This window comes from Lipotes vexillifer, unplaced genomic scaffold (genome assembly GCF_000442215.2).
Source record: "Lipotes vexillifer unplaced genomic scaffold, Lipotes_vexillifer_v1.1 scaffold911, whole genome shotgun sequence".
NCBI lineage: Eukaryota > Metazoa > Chordata > Mammalia > Artiodactyla > Lipotidae > Lipotes > Lipotes vexillifer.
In genome coordinates, this window is record NW_006781377.1 from 1,078,865 (window position 1) to 1,088,107 (window position 9,243).

At 37.0% G+C, this 9,243-nt stretch overlaps 1 protein-coding gene across 1 annotated transcript in view; it reads left to right on the top strand.

Annotated features, from left to right (window-relative positions):
• Positions 1-9,243, top strand: part of EPS8 (EGFR pathway substrate 8, signaling adaptor) — a 70,401-nt gene that overhangs the window by 22,609 nt on the left and 38,549 nt on the right. Inside the window, exons 8-12 of the mRNA XM_007454617.1 lie at positions 1-18; positions 1,356-1,482; positions 3,214-3,302; positions 3,677-3,751; positions 8,535-8,683. The exon at positions 1-18 is cut by the window's left edge and continues 38 nt beyond it. Coding sequence (XP_007454679.1) covers positions 1-18; positions 1,356-1,482; positions 3,214-3,302; positions 3,677-3,751; positions 8,535-8,683 — 458 coding nt within the window. The remainder of the gene's footprint in view (positions 19-1,355; positions 1,483-3,213; positions 3,303-3,676; positions 3,752-8,534; positions 8,684-9,243) is intronic.

Below are 9,243 nucleotides of genomic sequence, written 5' to 3' on the forward strand. Positions count from 1 at the left end.
CGCATTGACAGAGATGTGGTAAGTGAAATAGTCATCTTTATATCTTTGGCTTTTTTTTTAAAGGAAAAATTATTAACAGGGAAAATTAAGTTGATTTAAATAAAGGTATTTTGTGGAAACTATATTTTCTCTTTCCAGTGGTGGTTATGCCCTTTGAATTATTTTTTTAAACTATTTTTGCCTTTATGCCAATATTTAATTAGTAGACTAAGGCTGTGATAGAACTAGAATATCAACTGGTTTGCAGAGGAATTTAAGCTGAATTATCAAGATTTGAGGGGTTTTTCTTTTCTCATAGTTTGTAACCCATGATTGAAATGTCTTCTAAATTTGTCTTCCTGGCATTTACTCTAAAATATTTTATAATTCCCCAAAGATAAAAGTTAAGGGTAGATAAGTACATTTTAATGCTTTATAAAGGATAAGGCTATATTTATTTTTATTTCTCCATAGTAATTTCCTTGCAGAATGACAATGTCCTGTGACATAATCATAAAATATGACATCAGCATAATTACTTTTTATACTCTACTTATGTTCTCAGCTTATTTGGAAACAAATATTTAGAGGAATTTGAAGTTTGGAATTTAATTTTTACATCACAGTATTACTTGTTAATACTTAAAACTTTATTTAATACTTAAAAGCTTATTTAATCTCAGTTTTCACTCTTTAGTTAAAAGAATGTCAAGTTTCACACATAAAAGAGAAAGTCAAGTAAGACTATAGTATGTATAATATAATATGTATAATATTATATACAATATAGTATAATTAAAGTTGATCTCATGATCTCTGAAAGCATAGTGCATCATTAACTCTGTCTTACCCAGAAGAAATGCTTATTAATGCCTATTATTGCAGATTATCTATGTGTTTATTAGGTTATCATAACACTCTAGAGCCCTTTAATTCCATGAAGTAACATTGTCAGTGCTTTACTGGAAAATTTATTAGAAAAACAGAAATGCTCAGTGCTGTTCTAACAAACTGTTTCTTGGAAATTTTTCCCCTAACTTTATGTGGGCGAACACAATGAAAAAAATCAGAGTAATTGAAAATAATTAATAATCTGAATAGATATTGTGAATGCTTTCTTTATGGTATTGAAAACAGAACAAAATTAAGCTAAAGAAAAATGTAAATGTTAGACTTTAGCCACAGGTATATATAGTTCAAAACTTTTTCTTAGAATTAGTGATAAACCTGAAATTTGCATGTGGGAGGTGTTCCTTTTTCTTTTCTTTCTTTCTTTTTTTTTTTTTTTAACTTTCTGATTTTCCTTCACAGTATACAGCTAAGGCAAAAATAGTTTTCTTTTGTTTTATATTTTATTCTGTAATTTCTAATTCCAGCAAATCTTAAACCACATTTTGGATGACATTGAATTTTTTATCACAAAACTCCAAAAAGCAGCTGAAGCATTTTCTGAGCTTTCTAAAAGGAAGAAAACTAAGAAAGGTAAAAAGAAAGGACCAGGAGGTAAGTTGGATTTTCTTAACCTTCTAAAGACCATTCAGAATGCCAGTGCTAGGCAGAGTTTCTGCCCTTCTGAGTTGTTCAGTAAGACTCCATTGACCAGGGACCAAGGTCCCTTTTCTGGTTTTGAGATAGCACCAGTGATGTAGATAGAGATTAAGATGAGCCTGGGGAAGAGTCCATCTGGTCCCAAGTTGGCTACAGTAGAGAAAGACTCTAGGACACTTTACCTAAATTACAGAGACTCTGAGATTCAGTAGTGACCATCTGTCTATAGTTTTCATTAGTCATTATAAAAGTAATGTCTGTTAAAGAAAGTCATAGCACCATTATTCACATATTTGAATTTATTTAATTGTAAATATAGAACCTCATTATTTTGTTAAATAAAAGGATTGACTTTTCTCATTAAAATAGTTTAAAATGTCAGTGGATTTTAATTTCTTATCACAAAACACCAAACAGTACATTTGGGTCACCTACAAGCAGTTTTTAAGTATGCTGTGGTTCAGCTATTTAAAATGGCCTCAAAATGTATAAAATTATAATTATGGAACAAAATGGTATAGATTGAAATATATAAGGGAATAGTAAATAAATATTCCTTTTATTTCACATGACTTCCAAATCTTTCTCTAGCTCTGTCTATATCATAAGCATATGACCTGTAGACTTGTTTTTTAGATGGATGTATGTGGATATACCTCACCACCATACATTCTGAAATCAAGTATTCCTGCTTTCTGATGTCTCAAACCAATTACTCCTCTTGTACTGTTTACGAAGGGTATACTATCTTCTTGGTCATCCAGATTCAAAGCCATAGATTTTTTTTATGAGTCCATTCTCTAGCTTATAACCAACATTGATTTTATTTTTTCAGTCTCTTGTACCCAGTTTTTTCCCTTTTCATTTTCATAACTAGCACTGCTTCAAGGTGCCTCATCTTTTACCCAGCTTTCTAAGCAAGCCTCAAGGCTTTAGTCTTCCATTCTATGAGGACAGTCTTCTTAAAGCTCAAAGTTGGTCACTTCATTCTTCTTCTGGAAAGCATGTTAATCCCATGTTCTATTGATATAAGTCAAACTCTGGCGGTTGAAGTCTGGCAGTCAAGGTCGTTCACAATCTAACCTTGATCTGCTTTTCCATTCTCATGTTTCTTTGCTTTTATGTTTGTTGTTTCATGTACATGCAATTTCCTTTTTCCATGTTTTTGCTAATGCTGTTTTTATCCAACCATGATGTTTTTCTTACCAAGTTGCCCTGGAACAAACTTTGCAAATCCCATCTTAAAAGCTGCTTTCCCCGTGAAACATCTTCAAGAATACATTTCCCCATCTGTAGTCTCTTTTTAAGCTCTCAGTTGACATATCTCTGTTACTTATCTGATTCATGTCTTCTATAGATTTTAAGGCCTTTAAGAGTAACTTATACATCTGTATAGCCTTCATTGTGATAAGCACAATGACTGGTACATAGAAGGGCTACAATATAAATTTATGGAATTGATGAGTAATCTGATAGTGTCTAAGGGTAGAGGAATCCATTTCAAATGTTGGATCACCTTAATTTGTTACAGTCAGACTATGAGATGTGGGAGGGTAACTAGGTAGCATGATATCTGATGTGATCATCCAATTTTACAAACATAAATGTGTTTTTTAATTTTTTTCATTGAATAAGTTTTCTTGGAACTTTGCTCTCATCTACCCCTCCTCCCATTTATTTCTTTAGAGGGTGTTTTAACACTGAGGGCAAAACCTCCACCTCCTGACTTATTTGTTGACTGTTTCCAAAAGTTTAAACATGGATTTAACCTTCTGGTAAGTGAAATTTATTTATATACAATTAAGAGAAACAAACGGAAGAGATCAAAGTCTAGCCAGGATGTACCTGATCAAATTAAGAGATTAAATTGTGGTTATAGATTTTTTTGTATGTGTGTTTTGATTTGCCTTTAATTAGAAGAGCAGATTGCAAAAATCTGTATATCTAAGAGATTTAATCAGAAAAGAATGACTCCAGTCTTTTAAAATGAAATTCTCCTAATCTAACTCACGCTTGCTAATTAAGATACAAAACATTGAAACTAGTAGTAAAAACCTCTTCTTTAAGTCTATGTTGAACCTTTTTGAATGTCTGCCTTTGTCTTGAGTACATCATAGTAATAGGTTTGCCTGACTTTTTAATGTTACAGGCCAAATTGAAGTCTCACATCCAGAATCCTAGTGCTGCAGATTTGGTTCATTTTTTATTTACTCCATTAAATATGGTAAGATTTTATTAATTTAAGAAAGTAATTATTCTTAGCATGTTTTCAACCCCACGTGTCTGTCTAGATTATCTAGACAGTTTTTCTTCATTGCCTTGCATGGGTACTATTTCTTTTGCCATCTATTGTGAACACTGAGGATGTGAAATTTGAGAGTTGAAAAGAACCTTAGAAATCATCTAGTCCAAACACCTTATTTTATAGCTGAGGAAACTGATGTCTCTGATAGAGCTAGGGAAATGAAAAGAAATAAAGATTTATTGGATACTAGTGTTTCAGTATATACTAGTATGTAATATAAATGCTTGAATAATATAGAAAATTTTCTCTTTCTCACTAAATAAGCTAGGTGTGAGGAGTCCAATGCTGGATGGATGTCTTTGCTCCGTGAAGTTACTCAGAGGTCCAGATTTCTTTCAGTGAGGTGTTCCTCCATCTCCTGAGCTATCTCTGATTCAGTCACTTATTCATTCATTCATTTGTTCAACAAATATTAACTGAGAGCCTGCTATGTGCTTGGCATAGGAACAAAACACATAAATTCTTATCGGGACTTATGTTGTAGTGTGGAGGGGCAGTCAATAACCTAAATAATATATAAATAATTCACCCAAAATAAATGCTATGTGGAAAAATACAGCAGAGAAGGAGAACAGGGAGTGCTGTGTGTTTGTGTGTGTGTGTGTGTGTGTGTGTGTGTGTGTTGTGGAGTATTACACTTTTTGAATAGGGTTGGTTAAGGGAATGACTTACTGAGAAGGTATCATTTGAGTAAATGAAGTGAGGAATGAGTCATGTGGGTTTCTGAAGGAAGAGAATTCCAGACAGAGAACAGCTAGTGCAGATGCACTGAGATGGTAACATACAAGTCATGTTCTTGGAAGAAATAGGTACCGTGACTTGAATAGAATGAGGGGGGAGATCTCAACTAGAGGGAGATGAGGTCAGCAAACAGGAGGACATATCTTATTGGTCTTTATAGGTGACTGTGAAACCTTTGACACTTTGGGAGGGGTTTCAGCTGAAAAGGATTGCTCTGGCTGCAATGTTTAGAAATTTGAGGGAAGAAGGGACTGAGCTGGCTATGGAAATAATCCAGATGGGAGATTATGTTGTTTGGACCACGTAACATTGGAGGTGGTGAGATTTCATTCTGGTTATTTTTTTTTAATTTTTTATTTTATTTATTTACTTTGTTAATTTTTTTCTTTTTTTTTTTTGGCTGCGTTGGGTCTTTGTTGCTGTGTGCGCACTTCCTCTAGTTGTGGCGAGCGGGGGCTACTCTTTGTCGCGGTGCATGGGCTTCTCATTGCAGTGGCTTCTCTTGTTGCAGAGCACGGGCCCTAGAGCATGTGGGCTTTAGTAGCTGTGGCACACGGGCTCAGTAGTTGTGGCTCACGGTCTCTAGAGAGCAGGCTCAGTAGTTGTGGTGCACGGGCTTAGTTGCTCCACGGCATGTGGGATCCTCCCGGACAAGGGATTGAACCCGTGTCCCCTGCATTGGCAGGTGGATTCTTAACCAGTGCGCCACCAGGGAAGTCCCTCATTCTGGTTATTAGACAGAAGCAACACGATTTGCTGGTAGGTTGGAAGTGTTGTGTGAGAGTCCAGGATATCTCCAAAGTTTTGGCTTAAGACTGGAAGGATGGACTAATTATTAACTGAGATAGGGAAGAAGACAGGTTTGGGCCAGAAGGTAAGGAATTCCCTTCAGACAATGTCAAAAGTGACTTACATCCAGAGGGAGAAATTTGCTTTGGTAGTTGAATGTATGAATTTGGAGTTCAGTGGAGAAATCAGGCCTAGAGTTATAAATCCTCTGCATGCAAAGCCAAGAAATGGGATGATGTCACCAAGGGAGTGATGATAAATAAAGAAGAATGAGGGCTGATGGAGCCTTAGGTAATTTCAGTGATTGGAGAGTGAGAAGAACCAGCAAAGAAGAGTGAGGAGAAGCAGGAAGTCAGGAGAAGCAAAACAGGAATATCATGGTAGGTGTTCTGTAAGCCAAACGAAGAAACTGTTTCCAAGAGGAGGAATTGAGATACTCTGTCAGGCATTTCTATGGTGGAAGCTGACTTACCTCCCTGTCCTTGTAACAGTAGTACAAAGGCAAAGAATTGTCTTTAAGGAGGTGACTCCAAACTTAGACAATTTCTGCTTCTATCCAGTTGGCGGGAACTCCCTCATATGGCCATCCCTAACAGCAAAGGCATGTAGTCTCCACCAGAGTGGCTATGTGTCCACCTAAAATGTAGGGGCTTCTCTTTCTAGAAGGGAGAAGAAGAGAATGGATACTAGGGGGACAGTTAGCAGTCTTTGGGAGGCCCACGTGTGCCAGGTCTAGTGATACGTACATAATACAGATTTTCCCCCGGAAAACCCCCTTGCACATGTGTTTTTTTACATAAGGTATAATTTTTGAAGATAACAAAATGGTGCATTGGGAACAATGCCTTTTGTGAAGGAGCTGGATGTTTCCATGAGTTTTTCCAGCAAAAGGTTATACCACTTGTCTCATAGGCTGGGATCCAAGATACACATTTACATTTTCTAGATTTTCAGTACCCAGGTATGCTCTTTTCTTATACGTTTAATGAAGTAGGTGCAGTAATATACTTCCCTTCCCATTTTCTATTTCTTATATTTGCAAACGGTCTAATAGTGGTTTTTCCAAGCTAACATATACCACCATCTTGTCCACAGGACAGCTGGGAGAATTAGCTGAAATAACATTTGAGTGCAAAAAGAAAAGTGCTGGGATTTGGGAAAAGCATGACAACAGAAAGCAGATGGAACAGCTGTTGGCCTTACACACTGACAGATTCCAAAAGAGACTGGGCTACAAATCACCCTTTTCTACAATGCCACAAGACCACAAATTTGATAGGTCATTCCTCCTTTTGTGGAGAGGGCAAGTGAGAGAGGAATGGAAAGAAGGCAGAATCTCTTTCTTTTAAATACTTCTCGGAGGACAGAGTTTCCTATTTGATGGGCCAAGACAGGGATGTGTGGAGTGTTTTTGTTTTGTTTTGTTTTGTTTTGCGGCACGCAGGCCTCTCACTGCTGTGGCCTCTCCCGCTGCAGAGCACAGGCTCCAGATGCGCAGGCTCAGCGGCCATGGCTCACAGGCCTAGCCAATCCGCGACATGTGGGATCTTCCCGGACTGGGGCACGAACCCGTGTCCCCTGCATCGGCAGGTGGACTCTCAACCACTGCGCCACCTGGGAGGCCCATGTGGAGTGGTTTTGAATGGTTCATCCTGTCAAAAGAGCAACTAATTGCTTTGTAGAATAATAATAGCAGCAATGATAATTGTTAGTAGTGTGATTATTTCCATGATTTTTTTTAAAGGGTAAGAATGGTAACTGTGAAGCAGATAAATTTCACTAATTTGATTTAGAGCATATGAAGACCATGGTCACTGAGTTCTTTAATCTTTATAAAAAATGGAGCAAATTCAAGTATTTGTCATAGGTTTTGCTTGATTATCAGAAAAAAATGAGACAAAGAATCCAAGTAACAAAAAGGGATAAATCTCATCCTTCTTTCCCCAAGGGTAACTAGACAAGACCTGAAGTAGAATATGAAATGAATATTGCTTACAAACATAGGAAAGTACGTAACCTTATCAGCATGAATGTCAGAACTGGGTGATACGCAATTGGAAGGTGAAAGTCCGAGCCTACATCAATAATTTATGAATGCTTCCGCACATTGTTGCTATAAATAGAGTATCCAATTTCTACTTGTTTAGTTACTGTTGAATAATTGTTGCTTTTTAAGCTCTTTTAAAAATTAGATCAAGGCCATCCATGTGCAAAGAAAGTGATGCTAGCTCATTAACAAAATTTTTATTCTTTATTCTTCAACACAGTTGATACTATCTTAGTTTGAGTGTTAGGAAGTGTTGTTTATAAAGCAGTTTTTGCCACCCCTTCTCATTCCTTTCACAAGTCTTTCACAGATCATAAGTAGGTATCTAGACATTACACAGAGTAGAACTATAAAATAGTGGGACTGGTTTCCCTAACACACAAAAATTAGCCTTTGTGATCAGGCTATGTATCTGAAAACATTGCTTTATTTTATATTTTCATTTTTCAAAAATGACTCCTTATTAATGGTCTCCCAAACATGGTACTTCTATTGCTTCTTTTAATGTTCTGTCTGCCGAGTCCCAGACATTTCACTTGGACAAGAGAGATGGAAAGGAACATTAATTCAGGGCCTGCTACCAGTCAGACAAAATTTAGTGGCTTTAAACCTTGTGAGTCCCTCCCTGTATCCTCAGCATCTCCACGCAAGCGTTCCCACAGCACACACGCAGGCATGTGTGCCTACTTACAATCTTCAGAGGGAACTATGGCCCATAGCCTTTCATCTACTTTCCTTTGTTCCATTCCCTATTCCCAATGTTCAACCAAAGATCTTTAATATTTCTTTACTGTCCCTCTCAGTTATCCTTGCCTATTTATTAGAGCTTATAGGGCTTGGACGTAAAAAAAAAAAAAAAAAAAAATCACTATGCCAGGCTTTCAGGGTAGGTTTTGTTCTCAAGTAAGCGTCTACCCACCTCCTTCATCCTGTGAAAGCTGTTAAACTATTAACTTTTCATTTTAGATTATTAGGCAGCATTGGGCTGGAAAGATTGATCTGGATGAAGATTTGAGTATATAAAAACTGCTTGTTTTTATCATGTTTTTTTTTTAATCTACACATTTTGAAAATGTACAAATAATCATCATCTTCTTGCTAAAAAATGATTTGTTGCCATTTTAGGTTGTGCAGGCAACAGGAGGTCCTGAACTAGCCAGTTCAGTACTCAGCCCCCTACTGACTAAGGACACAATCGATTTCTTGAGTTACACTGTCAATGTCGATGAGAGGCAGCTATGGGTGTCATTGGGAGACTCGTGGATGAAATCCAGGTAAACATATATATGAGTCTAGCATTGAATACCTGTAATACTTTAAGTATTGTTCTTTGTTTAGTACATGAATCTAGTGAGAGATTTATTTAACCTTCTATGTGTGAAGGAGTAGGTGTTGTAGATGAAAAAGGCTAAACCCTTAAAAAGCTGGAGGTCTAGTGGAGAACACTGAAGTGTGCAGTGTAAGGTACGATGAGTACCAGGGGTGACTCATAAATAAACTGCTGTCACTTGGCAAGATGGAGCCGTCAGGAAGAGGGTTTAGAGAGGAGGGTGCTTAGCTTTCAAAGAAGAGCTGGCATTTAAAATCAACAGATAATAACAGTAGGTGGTATATGTGTATAAACAAGGGTGTACATACAGTGTTTGCTAGGCACTCTTCCATGCACTTTACATAGGTTCCATTTTTATGCTATGAGGGAACTGAGGCAAAGAGAGGTTAAGTAATTTGCCCAAGGCCACACAACTCGTAAGCGACAGACCTGGGATTTGAGTCCAGGCAACCTGGCCCTGAAATAGATGTTTGTAATTATTTTGCTCAGCTGCCTTTCAGCAGG